At 36.6% G+C, this 18,202-nt stretch overlaps 1 protein-coding gene across 13 annotated transcripts in view; it reads left to right on the top strand.

The window, feature by feature from the left end:
- Nucleotides 1–12,567, top strand: part of LOC591084 (histone-lysine N-methyltransferase 2C) — a 60,034-nt gene extending 47,467 nt beyond the window's left edge. For all 13 annotated transcript variants that reach the window (XM_030972777.1, XM_030972772.1, XM_030972775.1 and 10 more), the window contains 12 exons: nt 172–854; nt 1,267–1,368; nt 2,032–2,141; nt 2,727–2,970; nt 3,487–3,599; nt 4,242–4,362; nt 4,961–5,123; nt 5,822–5,958; nt 6,611–6,741; nt 7,308–7,476; nt 7,904–8,206; nt 8,675–12,567. In XM_030972777.1, the coding sequence (XP_030828637.1) occupies nt 172–854; nt 1,267–1,368; nt 2,032–2,141; nt 2,727–2,970; nt 3,487–3,599; nt 4,242–4,362; nt 4,961–5,123; nt 5,822–5,958; nt 6,611–6,741; nt 7,308–7,476; nt 7,904–8,206; nt 8,675–8,767 (2,369 nt within the window). In that variant the 3' untranslated portion in view covers nt 8,768–12,567. The remainder of the gene's footprint in view (nt 1–171; nt 855–1,266; nt 1,369–2,031; nt 2,142–2,726; nt 2,971–3,486; nt 3,600–4,241; nt 4,363–4,960; nt 5,124–5,821; nt 5,959–6,610; nt 6,742–7,307; nt 7,477–7,903; nt 8,207–8,674) is intronic.
- Nucleotides 12,568–18,202: the final 5,635 nt, after the last annotated feature.

The following is an 18,202-nucleotide window of genomic DNA, read 5'->3' as shown; positions in this document are numbered from 1 at the left end:
TGTATAGTATTATGTCAGTAATTTAGTATTTGACCAAACTATCCTTGGAGGACTTGTGCACAATAGAATATCTTTGACCTTGACTCATTTAGTTGGTTTGCAATGCTTTTCTTAATAGTTGATGTTTACCAAACTTGTCTGATTTTTTTTCTATGATTTGTTTTTCCTTAGATGTGGCATTGAAAATATCCCCAGAGAAAATTTCAGCGTCACCTACTTCACTTACAACTTCAGTCAAGCCTACCAAGATTACCTCTAAGTCATCTGTGCTGGCTGGGTCATTAGACGACCCTAAACTGCACTTCTGCAGACACTGCGATGTCCTTGTTGTAGGAGAGGGTGTCCGTAAATCTGCAACACCCACTGACAAGAACGTGGTCTTCTGCAGTGGTGCATGCTACCTCCAGCACACCATCTCGTTACGGTCACAGGTGGCACGCACCGAAGTCAATGCAGGACGAGTGGTCAATCACAGGAGCTCTGATCCTCAGTCTGTTCAGCTGGATGTCCTGTCACCCAAAGCCAGCACCTCCCTGCCAACATCACCCTGCACCGTGCCAAAGACACCACCTCAGTCCAAGTCAACGCCCATCTCTCCTCGCTCCCTACCTGCTCAGCCTGTTGTCTCCTCGCCCATGGCTGCACAGCCAGCACACACCTCTGCAGAGGGAACCACCGCTACTCCATCATCTAATCAAGAGGTCTCACCAGCCAAGGAAGAGAAGATGGTGACTGATGCAGATGAGATGAAGGTCATCATCAGTGAGTCAAAGACAGGTGAAAGTGGCAGGGAGGAATTGAGACTGACACTGAAGACTGGAACAAGGAGAAGACCTGCACTTGGAGATGAATTGGTAAACATTTAATTGTTTCGATTTGTTTACATTTTATGAAGTTTCCATTCTTTATGAAATATTTTTCGTGTCAAACACCTTATGTTGTTGATGAAGTGTTCTATATGAGAAATATCTAGTAAATCAGAGCAGTGATTGTTAATAGATGGTTTGATTATAAGGCAAGCATTTACTCCCTAAAAGTACATTGGATTTATTTTGTATTTTGAAATAAACAGATCTGGATTTAGTACCCTATTTTACAGAAAGAAGTTTCCCATAGTACTGATATTCAAAAGAGTTCTACAAACTATAGATTGCTCTTAGTAGTTTGTCAGGTAGTATACATCAAACATTTCCCTCAAAATGCTTAGTACTGTTTATGTTATATGAGTAATGTGGGTTTATTATTTATTTATTTTACTTTGTATAGCCTTTGGTGAAGAAATGGAAGAACATCAAATGGCGCCGCTGGCATGGTTCATTCTCTGGTGGCAAGAAATACAGACCACCTAGTGATCAGGATATCGGCCAGGTAAGAAGCATTTTCTCTTCTTCAATTTCATTATGTCGCAAGGGACCAGCACCACATAAGACTTTATTGTTCTTTCTTGCCGGTTTTCTCATTCGTATATATATATATATTTGTATTTTATGTTTATCTTTCATTATGTTATTTGTATGTTCTTTATTTATCTGTAAATATCAATGTTATAATTATGTATGTTTTTATATGACGAATGGAATGAAATGAATTGAATTGAATTGAATTTTCAATCTCAGTCATGTCATTCTCTTGCTTTGGCATCAGTGGAATGTTTCAGACATCACATTCCTTTTTATGATTAGTGCTGTTATTGCTATAGCAGGAAAAAGAACAATAGGCACAGACAGAAGGCCTTTATTCACTGTGTAAATGTGTAATTGAAATTCTTTTTGGAATGGGGATCCAGGTGTACATATCACAGGGTGTCACATTGATTTATAGCCTTTGATGTACAAAAACGAGAGGAATTATCACTTCTGAGATAAAACATACATTGTTGCCATAAAATAAAATTCTTTCACTATGTTCTTTTGATATGCATTTAAACAAATGCTTCAATGATTTTATTTTTATTGAAGAAATTTGGTCCCTCTCAACTGCATCAGGAAAGTGCAAGGAGTTAATCACATTATGTCTTTCTCTTTTTTTCAGTTGATCAAGAAGTTGGGAACATCAATGAGAACAAGTGAAACTCTGCGTGATGCCAGGTGCTGTGTGCTCTGTAACGGATTCGGAGACGGAGACACAAATGGCTCGGCAAGGTGAGTGTAATGCAGAATAAAAATCTATTTCATCCCTGTTCACTGCAAATAAAGATTCCCTAAGATTGTTGATAGTTAGAAAAGCTAGTTACTATGATGTCTTTAAAATCTAATGGAGAAATAAAAGTAATTTTTTTTCCAACTTTAGTTAAAGTCGTCTATTCTTCAATTGACCAAGAATTGTGTGTACTGCAATATATTACTCGTAATAGTACAACCATACTGATGTGATCTAAAGCAGCACAGCTCCACTGTTCAGATGAATATTTTCTACTTATATCCATCCACAAGATTTATGAAAGGCATTCATGAATTTCCTGCTAAAAGAAGGGCATTACCTTGTATCATCGAACACAGGGTTGTGCCCTTCTGGCCCTCAATAGAGAGTATTTCTATTTGTCTAAGTTACACGTTGTCTGCTGGCAGCCAAATGAGGGTTGATTCTTACACTTAAACACTAGAGTTAATATCCTTCTTGCTCTCAAGGGATAATGTACATTTTCAATATTTCATGTGTAATGCAGTCCTTTTTAGTTTCCTACATACCCTTCAAACCTATTGTTTACCCTTTTGTTTCGTTGATAGGTTGCTGAACCTGAACGTAGACACGTGGGTTCATCTGAACTGTGCTCTGTGGTCTGATGAGGTGTATGAGACCCTCAATGGCTCCCTCATGAACGTGGAGTCTGCTCTCAAGCGAGGGCGCACCTGTACCTGCTGCTACTGCAGCAAGCTCGGTGCCACCATCTCCTGCAATAAACAACGTTGCTGCAATGTCTACCACTTCTCCTGCGCCATGCAGGACCACTGTATGTTCTTCAAGGATAAGGTAGGTATTGCTGTGTGGTGGCTGGGTGGCATAGTCCAAATTCCCATTGTTTGCTCTATGCGTGTATCAGAATGTTACCTTCTAATCGGTGTTGGTAACCACAGTGAATGCAAGCTTGAAAGATGACCAGATTCTCCTGTGTATATCAGATGTATTTCTACTTTCATTTGTGGCCAAATTTATGATGGCAACATTTTTTTGTTTTCATTTCATTAGCCAAGAAAGTTACTGACATAGCAGTGCATGAGTTACTATCAGAATTGTAATATACAATTGTTAGAGATATTTTTCTTCCCACATTTCACCAGATGTATCATATTTAACCAAGATGCAAGATCTTGAGGTGGATGGGTGATATTTATCGTTCGTGCCGGTTTTAATTGTCTTTACGTGCCAAGGCAGCATGTTTGCATGTAATACATGTAATGGATTGGCATGTCAATTGCAGATGCATATCAATGATTCTCACTTGTAAGTAGGATTTATAACGAGATGAAATTTGACCTTTTTCTACAGACAATGATGTGCCCACTTCATGCCCCATCCAAACCTACGGAGAGCACCTTGCAGTCTCATGTGGTCTTCAGAAGAGTCTACATTAGCAGAGATGAACATAAACAAGTTGCAAAGTAAGACTCAGTCACAGATCATGGATATTTTCTAGTTTCAAGTTCTGTTATTTCATACTTTTAGAAAAGGACATTGAATATTGGATTTTTGTGTACAATGGCTGTATGACATTGCTGTGTGAACAGTTTCCACTTTTTTCCTTCCTGCTGTAATTCTCAAATAATCAGAAATGAGAACGTCTGTTCAGAGCCAGAAGGGTGTTAACTCTGTGTGAGTTAATGCCCTTCTGGGCCAAAAGAGACAAGGAGTCCTAATTATCTGGAAAAAAGGAGGAGAAAAATTACAGGGATTGCGTGGGACATTGTAAAATAGAGAGAATTTCTGTCATGAGATTGGGTGCAAAATCCCAAGTCCAGTTAGGCTTAAAAGCAGTCTTGTACTTTATTTTTTCCACACTAACTGTAAAGACGCAACGAATGTATTGTTGAGTCACTGAAAGCACATAGATTTAATATTTCCTAAAACATCCATCAAATACTCATAGAGTGATTACTTTGTACTGCATTTGAATGAACGACCAGAAACCTCATGATTATGTCTGCGTATATTGCATCTTATTCCATTGAATACTATTCATAAGAAATGAAGGAAAATTGTATACTTGAAATGAAATTCAACCTGTTTTACTTCCTGTTGTGCAGCATCATGACGATGGCAGACCGCAAGTACACAGTGCGTGTGGGTAGTCTGATCTTCAAGTCACTAGGGCAGCTTCTACCTCATCAGATGCACCTGTTCCATTCACTCACTTCCATCTATCCTGTAAGTAACCCCAAACCCTGGATTGTTAACCCCTAGAAATCAAACCCATTCTTTCATAGATCTTTTGATTTCAAAAGAAATGTCTTTAATCGTTTGATTTATTTTTGTTTTATCAACATTGATACATTCCTTTGGTTTCCTCCAAAATAACTTTTTAAAATTGTTCTTATGGGTTAATTCTTTCAACATTTAACTCTTTTGGATGTGCAGATATGCCATTTAAAAGGATTTCTTTCATTCATATAATCTATGTGATATAAAAAACTCAATTTTATCATTTCCCTTTGACTTTTGATTAAAATTAGAACATGGTAAAAATTATGTAATTGTGCTGGTGGTCCATAAATCCATCCCTTGATACCCGAGCCTGCATTAAATCATCAACAATGCACTTGCTTCTGTACCAGTTATTCCCATCTGTATAATATTATTGTAATAATCAAATGTTAAAATGATCTGTGATTGTGCAGGTTGGATATATATCTGTCTGTTTGAACTGGAGAGTGAATGACAACTATGCACTTACTACTGTGCAAACTTTTCATATCTACATTTATCTCGTAATCGTAACATTTACACAAAATTGTGATCTATGCAGGTTGGTTACGAATCCATCCGCCTGTACTGGAGCATGCGCTACACCAACAAGCGATGCAGTTACTCCTGCACCATCCAGGACCAGGGTGGGAGGCCTGAGTTCAGCATCCGCATCATGGAACAGGGGCATGAAGACATCATCTTCAGGGCCGACACTCCAAGGAGTAAGTAACCACTCACTGGCTCTCGGCCAAGTAGATCATGGTCGTGTAAGGCAGATGGTCTACCCATGTGGTCTTACTGGTAGTCGGCCAATCATATCACCTGTTAAGTGCTGGAAGGACAGTAACTCGTTTAATTTCATAATTAATTCTCTGTAGGCTCTCAACGAATTATACATCCTTTGTTGCTTTTGAGACTTTGCAAAATATATATGTGATCAAGTCAGCTAATCATATCACCTGCTAAGTGCTGGAAGGACAGTAACTGGTATTATTGCATAATTAACTCTCTGAAGGCATTTAACGAATTATACATCCTTTGTTGACTTTGAGACTTTGCTAAATATATATTTGATCAATCCAAGCGTAAGAATTGACACTAGGATAAGATGAAGGTATGATGATGTTTTCAATTTAGTAAGGTTGGGATACAGTGTTGTAGAGAATGAGTTATGTTAGTGTAAGGAAATATTTCACTCAAAGACCTAGTCTTGGATATCTGTGCTCTCAAAATTCACCATTTCACTTAAGTATTTGTGGTGTTATATCATGAAATCAACAGACATTTGTGGAATGTTATATAGCAATCTAACCTGTAAATTTTCTTGTTTTGCTTGCAAACTAAGTTATATGTAGATGTACCAAATTGTGTTGCTATTATACATGTTTGCTGATTATTCCACACTTCTCATCATAACTAGATGTATGGTACAAGGTCCTTGAGCCCATTGCTAAACTGAGACGAGATGCAGACATGCTCAAAGTCTTCCCAACCTTCTTGACTGGTGAAGACCTCTTTGGCTTGACCGAGGCAGCTATCCAGAGGATTACTGAATCGGTGGGTACCACATTTAAAGCCCCACTGAACTACTTATAGCTACTTGCAACCTCTGTATAGCAAACAATGCCTAATCGGTGCCTGTCGGTCCCCCCTGATCCTCTTTTTCTTATGTTAATTGAGAGCTGAGTTGATGAGATAGCCACCTGTCAGTGACCTTGCGGGGGGGTCTAATTCCCGGTGGCCAAACTAGTGCAGACGGGCTTTAAGTCATGAATTTGTATTGTATGGACAAAAAGCTTCATGACAATGGAATCTTCTTGATGTTCTCATAGCAGACTGATCCAATTTACGATAATGGGTAACAACGTAATGATATTCCTCTTTGATCTTCGGAACTAATTATCATTGGTATAAATAGTGGCTTTTCTACTGTAGAAACTTATCCATGCTGTGTTATAAAGGTATATAGAGAACTGGCAGACGACCTAGTGACATCGCACTTTGATATCTTCTTCTGCATTTATTGATATTAATAGTTTATTTCCCATCATATTCTATATTTTGTAAACCAGTGACTGCCACAAATGTCTAGTTTTTCATAAGAGATTAGAAACTTTGACTTGTACATGAGCAGTGCTTTATAAAGTAGAAGGGCAATCATGTTTCTAGAAGCATTCTTAATTTCTTTGCATTATATTTGCTTATTCAGCTGCCTGGAGTAGACCTGATTCAGCACTACACCTTCCGGTTTGGCCGTTCACCTCTGATTGATCTACCCCTGGCTGTCAATCCTACTGGGTGTGCCAGGGCAGAACCAAGGAGACAGACCCATCTCAAGAGGTAAACACTCATTCTCAAGTTTAGTTAGTTAGACAACAAGCATGGGGTTATTTGTGGTAGAGTGGTATTCTGTCCTGAAATGATCATAGAAAGAAATTAACCACAACTCGGTCTGAATGGGAGGAGAAATATCAAAGGAACTCATGTTAAAAGTTAAAGATTTTTGTCGGATTTACAACAGGTTTTAGAGCAGTGTTCTGTCTTGTATGATCCTTAGCAATGTTAGAATTTTCACTTCGATGGAGTTTATGACATAAGCATGTTATAGAAAGTGATGATTAGGTATTCAAGAAAATGGAAAAAATAGAATTAAAAAAATATAAATAAAAAAAGAATAAAGCAAAACAACATGTACATACAAGAGAATAAACAAAGAAAGGAAAAAAACAGGAAAAAAAAACACAGAGGTTGTAAGACTCTAAGAGGGAATGGGTTGATGTATTACCTAGAGCCTATTCTTAGATAGCAAAAACACATACTACAATTCTGTGCGCCATAGCTGCATATGTTACATACATCTTGATCATATATCCATCTCCTCTCTATCACTGTCTAATTGCCCATAGACCGCATACATTGACAAGCAACAAGACATCCCGAGGCTTCCACACCACCCTAGCCGGTGAGGTAGCATCTCCTTACAACAAGCAGTTTGTACACTCCAAGTCATCACAGTACAAGAGGTTGAAGACTGAGTGGAAGACCAATGTCTACCTCGCAAGGTCACAGATCCAGGTGAGAAGAAAATACTAATGGAAATATTCATCGGTGTATCACATGCAAATACAGTCCCATAACATCTTACTGATATTTTTGTTCTTATATGTAAATTAATGAGGACATTTTGAAGGTATGTACGGTAGGTTTTTATGGCATCTTTCATTTTGAAAAGAAAAATCTTTTAAGTAAGAGCATATCTTTTCAGTGAGTGCATATATTGTTTGTGTGTTTGATTTTTTTTTTTTTTTTTGGGGGGGGGGGGATATAGGGTAGAACCATGTAAAATATGTGGACTTTCCACTGTCGGTGTAAACAAGGGGCTTTATGAGGTATTTCATGATGCTTTGTACTCGCTGAATCAATGTTATTATCAAGATATTTAAGTATCAGACCATCTGCAGCACAATTAACCCCATTTGTCCATCTCTCCCTCTTTGAACAGGGCTTGGGGTTGTATGCTGCTCATGACATCGAGAAGCACACCATGGTCATTGAGTACATCGGCACCCTCATCCGCAATGAGGTCGCCAACAAGTGGGAACGCGACTACGAAGCTGCGAACCGCGGCGTCTACATGTTCCGCATTGATGACTACACCGTAGTGGACGCCACAAGGAGTGGCAACCCTGCCCGCTACATCAACCACTCCTGCAACCCCAACTGTGTGGCAGAGGTGGTGAACTTTGACAAAGACCAGAAGAAGATCATCATCATCTCTAGCAGGAGACTGCTGAAGGGTGAAGAGGTAGGTCTATCAAAGAATCTGGCAAACATTAGACTAACATCAATATAATCCCTTCCTTCATGTTTGGAAGAAAAACAAATTGGTTTATGCTGCTACTTATATCTAGGCAGAATTTTCAAATATTCATAGAAGTCAAAGGATTATCCTTAAAAAAGCTGTTGATCCTGCTGAAAATGTGCATGTAAGATTTATTGACCTTTTGACATTCTTAAAAAATCTCAGAGTGAGAAGATTTGTAGGTCATGTTAGGGTGTGATCACATTACTGAATGACTGATTCTGGTGGTCTTTGAAAGGAACTTTTAATACCCGGTAAGTGTTTCCATGTCACCCTGCAATATCATTGAAAATGACACTTGTCATAGATGGGAGCCTGTAGGTTACATCCTTTTGTTTTCAGTTGTTATAGGATTTGATCCATGTACAGAGTGAGAAATATGCTAAAAGCTTTACTGTTCTCACTTTTCAGCTTACCTATGACTACAAGTTTGAGATTGAGAATGACCAGAACAAGATCCCCTGTCTCTGTAAGGCACCCAACTGCCGCAAATGGATGAATTGAACTGACACACCATAGAACACACACCAAGGACACACCCATCTACTGATGCTCTGCTGAAAAAACTGAGAGGAGTCCCAGCTTTGAGCCCAGCTGAGCATCGAGGAGTCACTCAGATCCTGACACAAGATAAGATACGATGTGAGAGCAAGAAACATTGTATCCATTCAGTTAAACAGTAATGCTAAGTAAAGTCACATGAGGTGCTTGATATCTGTATGATACCTCATCAGTTGGACATGCATATTTAAGCAAAAATTCATCATGGTGTGACAAACGGTTAAATAAGTTACAACCTCAAAGTAATCAAGACTTCAAACATGAATCATGGGCATATAATATTACATGAAATAGCATCTAAAGTAGTACCACAATTGCTCTATTTCGCCTGAAGATGTTAAGACAATAATCATGCAACTCAATAACTGTAAATGACTTCCAAGCATATTCGATTTATTTTTGAAATCACTAGAAATGATCATGGTAATTAAATCTGAACTAAAGCAGTGAATTTGATCATGAATATGTGATCAAAGGTTCTCTCGTACAGAACAGTTTCGATACTCAACTGATTCTTATTTCGATTTTGGAAATGCTCAAATTAAAGACTGAAAATGACAATGAATAATGCAGCAAACAAATCCAAAATAGTAATCTAAATGCTTAACCACTGTGAAATTAAATTATGAAGGATATCACACAATTTTAAATATTCAAGTATGAGACATTTTCTTTAAAAGTTGTAACTGTGTCACACTTCTTGGGGCTTGACAAACAGTATTTGATGATTGCATCAGGATAGTGATTGTAGAATATATACCGGTAGGTTTAATAACATACACAAATTGTGTTCTCCACAAAATGAGGGCCAAAAGGGGCATGCCATCAGTTGGATTCATACACCATTGGATTATGTTTTATGGAGAAATAATAGGTACATTGTTGGCTCACTAATAATAAAAATACATTCTCTCATTTTGCGATAAGTTTTGGGACGTAGATACACTAACCTAATGCCTTTGGAGAAACAATGTAATCATGTTCAAATATCCTCCCCTAAATCAACCGGGTGTCCCATACCTAAAATCAATGAGATGCTTCCATGCATACTATGACAAATGTATATTGCTTGATGTGACAAATGAATTATATCTAATGACTTGACTGACATTTGAAAACCTATATAAATATGTCATAGGCCGCAGTTTGCAGTGCTTGAGTTCATTCATAGAAGGGTGTTTATATAGTTGCTTACTAATATGCATCAATCAAGATTTCTGCTGCGTTTTTATACGCAACAATATTATTACATGAAATATTCTGAATTTATTTTTTATCATTTACCAGTTTGGGATTAAATACTAGTATAATACAGCCATTTGAATTGAATAGTTATTTGCTTGCATTCTTGTTTGTGGTATATTTGAATTTGACATTCTATTGCCCTAATCTTGGTTTTAATTGGTGGTTTTCAAAACACTTTGTCGTATATGAAATGAAGTATTTGAAGTTTTGTAAATCAGGAGACAGAGGAGAGAAAATTGCAAAACTGTTTCAAGATTAAATGAGAGTCATTCATTCCTATGTTGTGTATACTGTACAAAATGTCTTATTTTCTTCAATGTAAATATGTAAAAACTCTTGTAGTATGTTGCATGTGTGAACATTACTATTTCCTTTTTTGTAGTTTTAAATGAAACTATTTTGAATATAATTTGGAGAGAGACCATAATGAAATATCTATTGTATAATACCATGAACTTCTGTATTGCATATGTTTGTAAATAATTTAAAAATCTGTAAATATTATCATTCTCTTGTTTTCTTGTGCATGGCAGAGTTACTAAGATGAATTGTACATAGATACAGTGGTCAACAAATTTGTATAGTTTGTTATAATCTGTGTGTATTTGCTACTTATGCACAGCCTGAAATGGTCTTTTTTCCTTCCTCTTATTAATAAATTTTATATTAGGTACCTCATCATTGTGTAACATTTTTTAATTGAAAATTATCATGTTCATACAATGAAAAGAAATGACTTTGTAGGCCCTTCTTCTTGTGTAGTGTTTTGTGTGTATATATTCATGAAATCTTTTGCTATGCCAGTATTATTTTGTTTTCTATTATCTTCTCTCTATCTCTCTGTTGTGTATTAGACAAATAATGGGAAGAGTTGAGAAGGACAGCAGTGGCATATGTTTTTGTTGTCTTTATTTGCAGTAATATTGGACTCTGATGAATAGTATGGTGCTTTATGGGTAATTAAGAGAAACATAATTTGTGTTTGCCAACATAACATTTTATAGAAATACTGTGGATTCTGATTATCAGGCTGTGTTGTATATTAAGATTTTATGATCACTGGGAAGTAAAGAAGAATTGTGCTGCAATTTGAAGGAAGAAAAAAAAAGGAGAAGTAAATAACTAAAAAGAAAGAATAGAGAGAATTGCAAAGAAATATTTATCACAAATTATTTTGGTCAATGTAAAGGTTTGCTGGTGTGTATAGTAACTAAGATGTAGAGAGCATTAGTGTTCATATACACTAATTTTGTTATTCTTTTACTTTATTTGCAATATGCTTAAACAAATTGTGAACTAGTTTAGCATTTAACGATTATGTGACACGTGTGATTAGAAAGGAGTTATTGTTAGGGCAATCTTTTTATTAGGTAAAAACAACTAACTTGACCAATACAAGTTGAATTATGGGATTGACACAAGTGAATTAGACGATACTGGAGATTTTGAAATATGTGATTAAAATCTATGTAACTTTGTGTAATCATCTGAAATCATGATCACTTTCTGATCAAGTACAAAGTTGATATATATATATATACTGAACTGTTCCAAATCATGACGTATTGTATATTAAGGGGGAAAAGAGTAGCTAATTTCTTTATGCGTTTCCGCGAGATTTGCGTTGGAAACATTAGGAGAGTCTGCATATTTTCAAATGTCATTTAGTATGTTTGCTCTGCATCATACAAGTGTATTGTATTCTCAAAGGTAACCAAGTGTTTCCATCTTTAACAAAATTATATTTTATCACGATGTAATTTCAGAGGTTGTAGAAATGATGTGTGTTGACTTGATATTTTCCTTTTGACAATACAAGTATATATATATTTGAAGTATGAGAAAGAGAGAGAAAAATGTTTAATATATCGAGAGAAAAAAAAGAAAAAAAGTTTTGCCTGTAAATTGTGAATATAATTACAGCAGCTTTATAATATTTTTACCACATTCTTTAACCCTCTCCCCCGGTTACCTTTCTTGTATATGACTACTAGGTATGCAAATAAGAAATTTTCCATAGTCTATTTTGAAATTGTTTGAAATATTTGTAGGTCCCTCTGTTGTGTGTATATGTGTTCATAGTGTTCTCTCTAGTAATGTGTCCAATCCACAAACCTATTATTTCTAGAATTGTGTTTTTAATAAAGTCATATATTTTACTCCCACTTTTTCAGTAGAGGTATTTTGTAAACATTTGGAAATTTAAAAAAAGAAGGTACTACTGGTTGTTCCTATAGTGATCCTAAGTAAAATCTGCACTTCACTCCATATCGTTTCGATGGCACTCAGTTATTGTCTTGTAAATAATCTTTGAATTAAGTTTTGTGGGCCTGGTTTCTGTCATCTCTTTATTCCCCCCCATGTGATTTTTTTTTTCATGGTAAAAATGCATGTGGTGTAGTGGAGTGTGTTGTTATTGTATATGTACTTTTTTTTGTTTTTGTCAGCAAACGTATTTGCCAATAAAGTATCAAACCTTTCAGAGAAATAGTAATGAACTTGGTAAAGCCGTTTGGATATCATTGCTCTTTGTATTTGTCAATCGGTGAGAATGAGAGAAAGAGAGAGAATAAAAGGGAGAAGGGACAGGACGAGAAAAAAAGGAGAGAAAGAGTTGAGAGGGGGGGGGGGGGGGGAGGGGAGGAATAAAGTTAAAAGAGTTGCAGAAGGAGAAAGAAGAGATGAGAGAAAAAACAGATAATTGGTATTTGATGGAGGGCATCAACTGCAAATACATATATATGTTTTATAGGTCCCTGTTGAGAAAATAATTTAATTTGGCATTCAAGGACGTAGATACGAAAGAAAAATCGTCCGCTGTATACAAATTATATGAGTCATCTGATATTGTTACCCTATCTAGTTTAAGGGTATTGACAAGTTTTAAAGCACTATTATAAAGGTAGGAACTATACTTGTGCATGCCAAACCACCAGAACTTTCTAACTTCTTCTCCGATACAATAAATCATTTAACTTTTTGAGAATTAGTTTTGAACATATTCAGTTTTAAATTCACCGAGAGTGGGGAAGCTAATACCAATAGCCTAAAAAAGCTTGTTCCTGGAATTATTTAAAATGAACATCCGGGAACTATACAAAATAATAGGAATTTAACAATTTAAGAGGGATGCGTCTGCTGCAGGAACAGAATATCTTTATTTGCACGTAGCAAGTGAATAGTCGATCTCGGTGTCTGCAAGTAGATTATGTTACATCCAAAGACGTTTAGGACGTATACAATTCATAGTTATACAATATTTTATGTTTCAAACAATTTGAATATAAACGTCGCATCGATGTTAGCTAAAGGGGAAACATGCAGAGAGAGAGAGGGGGGGAGAGAGAGAGAGAGAGAGAGAGAGAGAGAGAGAGCGGGATCAGGGGGGGGGGGGTATTCCACTAGGCGTACATGTTTTCATTACTGTCTTGCTCGGTTATCGTGTCATCTCCAGCAGCAAGGGGAGATGTGGTTCCACGAGAATACGTATTCTCTACGTATCATTTAGTCAGTATACAAATATTTTGTTGTCTTCATTTCCCCCTTTGCCTTACTTGTCAAGGCAGTTAGGCTTTCGACATACATAATACATTCCAAATTCTCAAATTTTCTATGTTCTAACCGGTCCAATTCGATGGTGGATCAGTGACATTTATAATTACTAGAATTATTTTGAATCTTATCTTCTACAAAATGGCACCAAAATATGCGAGTCTTATTACAAACTGCCCCTGAAAATGACTTTGATATTTCGATGAACAACGAGTTTGACTTCTCGGTATATGTCAAGAAATTGTCAAGAAATAAGACATTTGGTTAAATATGTTGCTCGAAAGAGCTGACTCAAACATCCTTGGCATTGGGATCGTGCTGTCACGTTGCTGATACATGCTGATAAAACAGACAACGACATAAAGAGACTCCACATGACTGGAAAGAGAAAACGATGGTTGTTTTTGTTTTTATATCTATTTTTTGTTTTCGTTATGCAAAGGGAAAGGTTACTGGTAAAATTAAAGGTCAAATATTATGCGTTAGTATAGTTGTGAGAATGAGAATGAAAGGAATGAAAGAATTGAAGAGAGAGAAGAGAGAGAGAGAGAGAGAGTTAATGCATCTTTTACGTGAGGTAGCATGGGGTTGGGGTTAATATGCAAATTGTACATTAGAGATGAGTAAAAGAAAGGGGGAAAAGAGAAAATGTGAATACGTGTGGACAAGATTATCCAACACAATAAACAAAAAATGGTGACAGACAGAGTAAGAGAGGTAGAGAACTGAGAAGAAGAGGGATAGAGAGAGAGAGAGAGAGGGAGAGAGGGGGGGGGGGGGGGGGGAGGGGGGAGGAGGAGGAGGGAGGGAGGGGGTCTTTTTTAAAGTTCCATATTCATCAGAACATAATGGATTGAAGTGTTACTTATCGAAATCGCCTTTATACTTCGTAGAGCCAACATCCAAGATGGATTGCCGTTTGATATTTCACCTGGCTTTCCTTGCCTGTTTTGTCCTCGTGGTAACATACGAGGTTCCTAATCTAGACAAAGGTGAGAAAATCAAATTAATTAGTAATTTAGAAAAACAAAAAGTTTGTGAGAATGATTTGTGACGCTATCTTGTCAAACACTAATAAGTTGAAAGAACAATTAAGACTTTCGAGGAAGTTCATTTCAATTTTAATGGATTGTGATCACTGCATAATATATTTGTGACTAGAATTATGTTTTGGGGCTTTGAATAATGCTTTTAGATTTTGCACAGTGTTTAAAAAACTATTATAACGACCGCAATGATTGTAACTGTATTGATAGCGGGTTTTTCACAGCAAAATATAATGGTATGTTCACAGGGTATGTGTGAAATTTATTTTCAAATCATTATTAATCTAATTCAATTATTGCCTACTTACAATAATACTAGTAATGATGATGATTATGACCGTTCGCATCCTTCAATCCGATTGCTATTGCAGTATGTGATATCAGTGTTATTTCTAGAGTAATTATATGTCTATACAGAAAAAAGAAGAAAATTTGTTTGTTTGTTTGTCTTTGGTAAGTTCACAACATACAATTAACACATAAATCATTCATACCCCTTGTAAATTTGATGTTTTTTGTAACTTATGAATCAGAGGTGGACCTAGGTTGAATTAGGGGTTTCTAGAGCCTTTGTTGAATACTTTTAGATGTAAGCTGCAATATGTCACAATCTCAAGAAACATAAATCGGGACAAATATATTTTTCACGTACTAACAAAATTGCAAAACTTGGAGAGGATATGAATAATTTAGTTTTTAACTTTAATTCAGGCTGCCAACAAAATACTTGAACCCCAACGAGGCGGGAAAAAAAAGAATTTCCCTACCCGTTTACCTGAATTCAAACCAACTGAACTCAGTATATATTTGTTAAACTATAATGTACCTCCTTAAGTTTAACAGGCCCTCATGGAAGACAACCATTATTGGTGATAATGAGTCACCCTGTCTAAATATCAGACATAAATAAATAAATAAATAAACTATAAAAGAGGGAGGGACGGTCGCCTCTCGTCATTAGGGACTTTTAGATTCGCACGAAGACAATGGGGATTGCTACGATCGACGTCCTTTTAATGCACTGCCTTGAATGGACGTCACACGTATCAGTCCACGCAAATCTAAAAGTCCCTAATAACAGCACGTTTTCAGATTTCGTACTTTTTATACTATATCATATGCGTGATAAGAAAAACAGATGGTATTTTAGGTTTTGAATTCCCCCCCCCCCAAAAAAAAAAAAAAAAAAAAAAAAATCTATTGAAACATGGCATTTGCCTTAAATTTTCCATTGGATTTCAAATACACATAGGCTCAATTATCAATACATAACTATGTTTGAAAAGGAAATATAAGCCAGCTCATTCTTTTGTTAACACTCAAATTGTTCTCTTTACTGAATAAGTGGTGTCTTTCTCTCCGTAATTCTCAAGACTTAGGCTTTTGTGAATCAAATGAAATAAAATAAATAAAATTAACTAACCAACAATAAAGTATCTCCTTTCGTGTTCCATTATAGATTGTATTAGTTCGTTTGTGAATCAAATTAAATCTAATCAAATCATTTAAATGAAAACATTTTTTTCATGTTTCATTCTAGATTCTTAAAATCTTTTTGAGTGAAATCAAGCCACATTCAATAAACTAATTGAACTAAAATTCTTTTCTTTCGTATACAGCCATATTCATCTAACCAGAATGATTATCAGTTAAATCAAATCTACCGAATCAAACAATTAACAAATAAAATGATTTTCATGTTTCATTACAGATTGTTCTCATCAAGGTGTTTGCAATGACAAAGTACGACGAAAATCAGGCGGAGTTTGTGGTTCTGATAAAGAATTTTATAAGAGTTTATGTGCGATGAGAGTACACGCATGCAAGCATGATACCGACCCATGGCCTGTCAGGTACACCAGCGATCCTAAGGAATGTGGCGCCGCGGCTTATTCGAGACCAAAGCGAGGTAAGCCCTTCTTTTCCAATATTCATGTGTTACTGGGAATACTCAGTGCGAGGACAGTCTAGTTTTAAAATGCAGGATGATTTGATGTATGTTTTAGTCATGATCATGACCCAAAACGAATGTAGTGCCGCCCATTCAAGACCAGAACGATGTAAGTCATGTACTCAAGTGTTACCTGTAAAGCGCTTAGAGAGTCATTCTATTATGCACTATGTAAAAGCGGAATATTATTATTATTATTACTAAGGATATTGCCACTGCAGTCGAGTCATGAATTGCTTGATGTTGTGATGTATAACGGTTTCCGTCATGATTATGATGTGATACAAAAACCGCATCTTATATTCAACAATGATCCTAAATAAATGTGATGCCGCTTATTCAAGACCAAATAACAGAGATAGACATTTATTTCCTGAGTCTGAGTCTAAGTCGGCGTGCAGTCGTGATGTAAAACACTGGACGATGTATGTGCTAGTCATGATGATGATGTAATATCAAACCCCTGTAATATTCAACAGTGATCCTAAATAAAAGTGGCATCGTTAAGCCCAGACCAAAACAAAGATAGTCATACTCTTGTGTTATGAAGGATACTCAAAATGCGTTGTAGCTGTGCATTGCTGAATGATGTGACGTCGTTTTTTAATCATGATATTATTATAAAATGGAGGTTGTTCAATGGCGCCTGGTCGAAATACTCCCAAGGGAATGGGGCGTGTATAATGTCATGAACGGATTAGCATGTGAAAGCAATGACTTGGGTAATGTTATGATTACCATATAAAATGGTAAGAAACATAGTATTAAGCGCTAGGCAAATATGGCTTTCGTTATTATATGAACTCATGTTACAACACTACATGATAATAATAATAACCGGTTGCATGAAAAAGGTCATTTGAGAACACAATATTAAATAATACGTATGTAATGGCTACCGGAATGGCTATAATGTGATTGAAATATATTTCATCGCTTTTTACCATACCAGTGGCGGATCCAGGGGGGGGGGGCCGAAACGGCCACCCCCCCCCCCCCCCCTATTGGCGGCGCAAAAAAGGGGAAAAGGAAAAAAGAGGAAGAAAAGAAGGGGGAAAAGAAAGGAGGAGAGAAAAAAGGGAGAAGAAAGGAGAAGAGAAAAGAAAAAAAAAAGAAAAAAGAGAGAGAGAGAGAGAGAGAAACAAAAAAAGAGAAAGGAAAAAGAAGAGAGAAGTCGGTGAGAAAGGAAGAAAGACAAGGAAATGGTACAAAGTGACAGAAACAACGAGTAAGGGAAAAACTGGTGGAGGGGGGGGGGGGGGGGTATGCGCGTGTGAAATACACGTGCATGGAGGGGGGGTGACTGTCCGTATTGTAATTTTTAGTTTGTGCAAAACTGAGTCTTAATTCTTTTAAGCATACTTGTTTATGAGCCGTAGTACCTGAAAAGAGTTGTGTAAAAACACTTCTGAAAAGTCTGCGCCCGGCCCCTCCAAAGGGCGGCAGAATGGTAATCAGGGAATTTTGGGGGTCATTCCCGAAGGCTTGGGGCCGTTATTGAAGAGGGGGCCGGCTATATGTAAATGGCATTGACGGTAACGGTGGATAAGGGAATAAGGAGGAAGGGGGTGCACAATTGATTGT

Source organism: Strongylocentrotus purpuratus, unplaced genomic scaffold (genome assembly GCF_000002235.5).
Source record: "Strongylocentrotus purpuratus isolate Spur 01 unplaced genomic scaffold, Spur_5.0 spur5_scaffold_6, whole genome shotgun sequence".
Lineage (NCBI taxonomy): Eukaryota > Metazoa > Echinodermata > Echinoidea > Camarodonta > Strongylocentrotidae > Strongylocentrotus > Strongylocentrotus purpuratus.
Note: the sequence above shows the minus strand (reverse complement) of the source record. Positions and strands in the feature narration are given on the sequence as shown.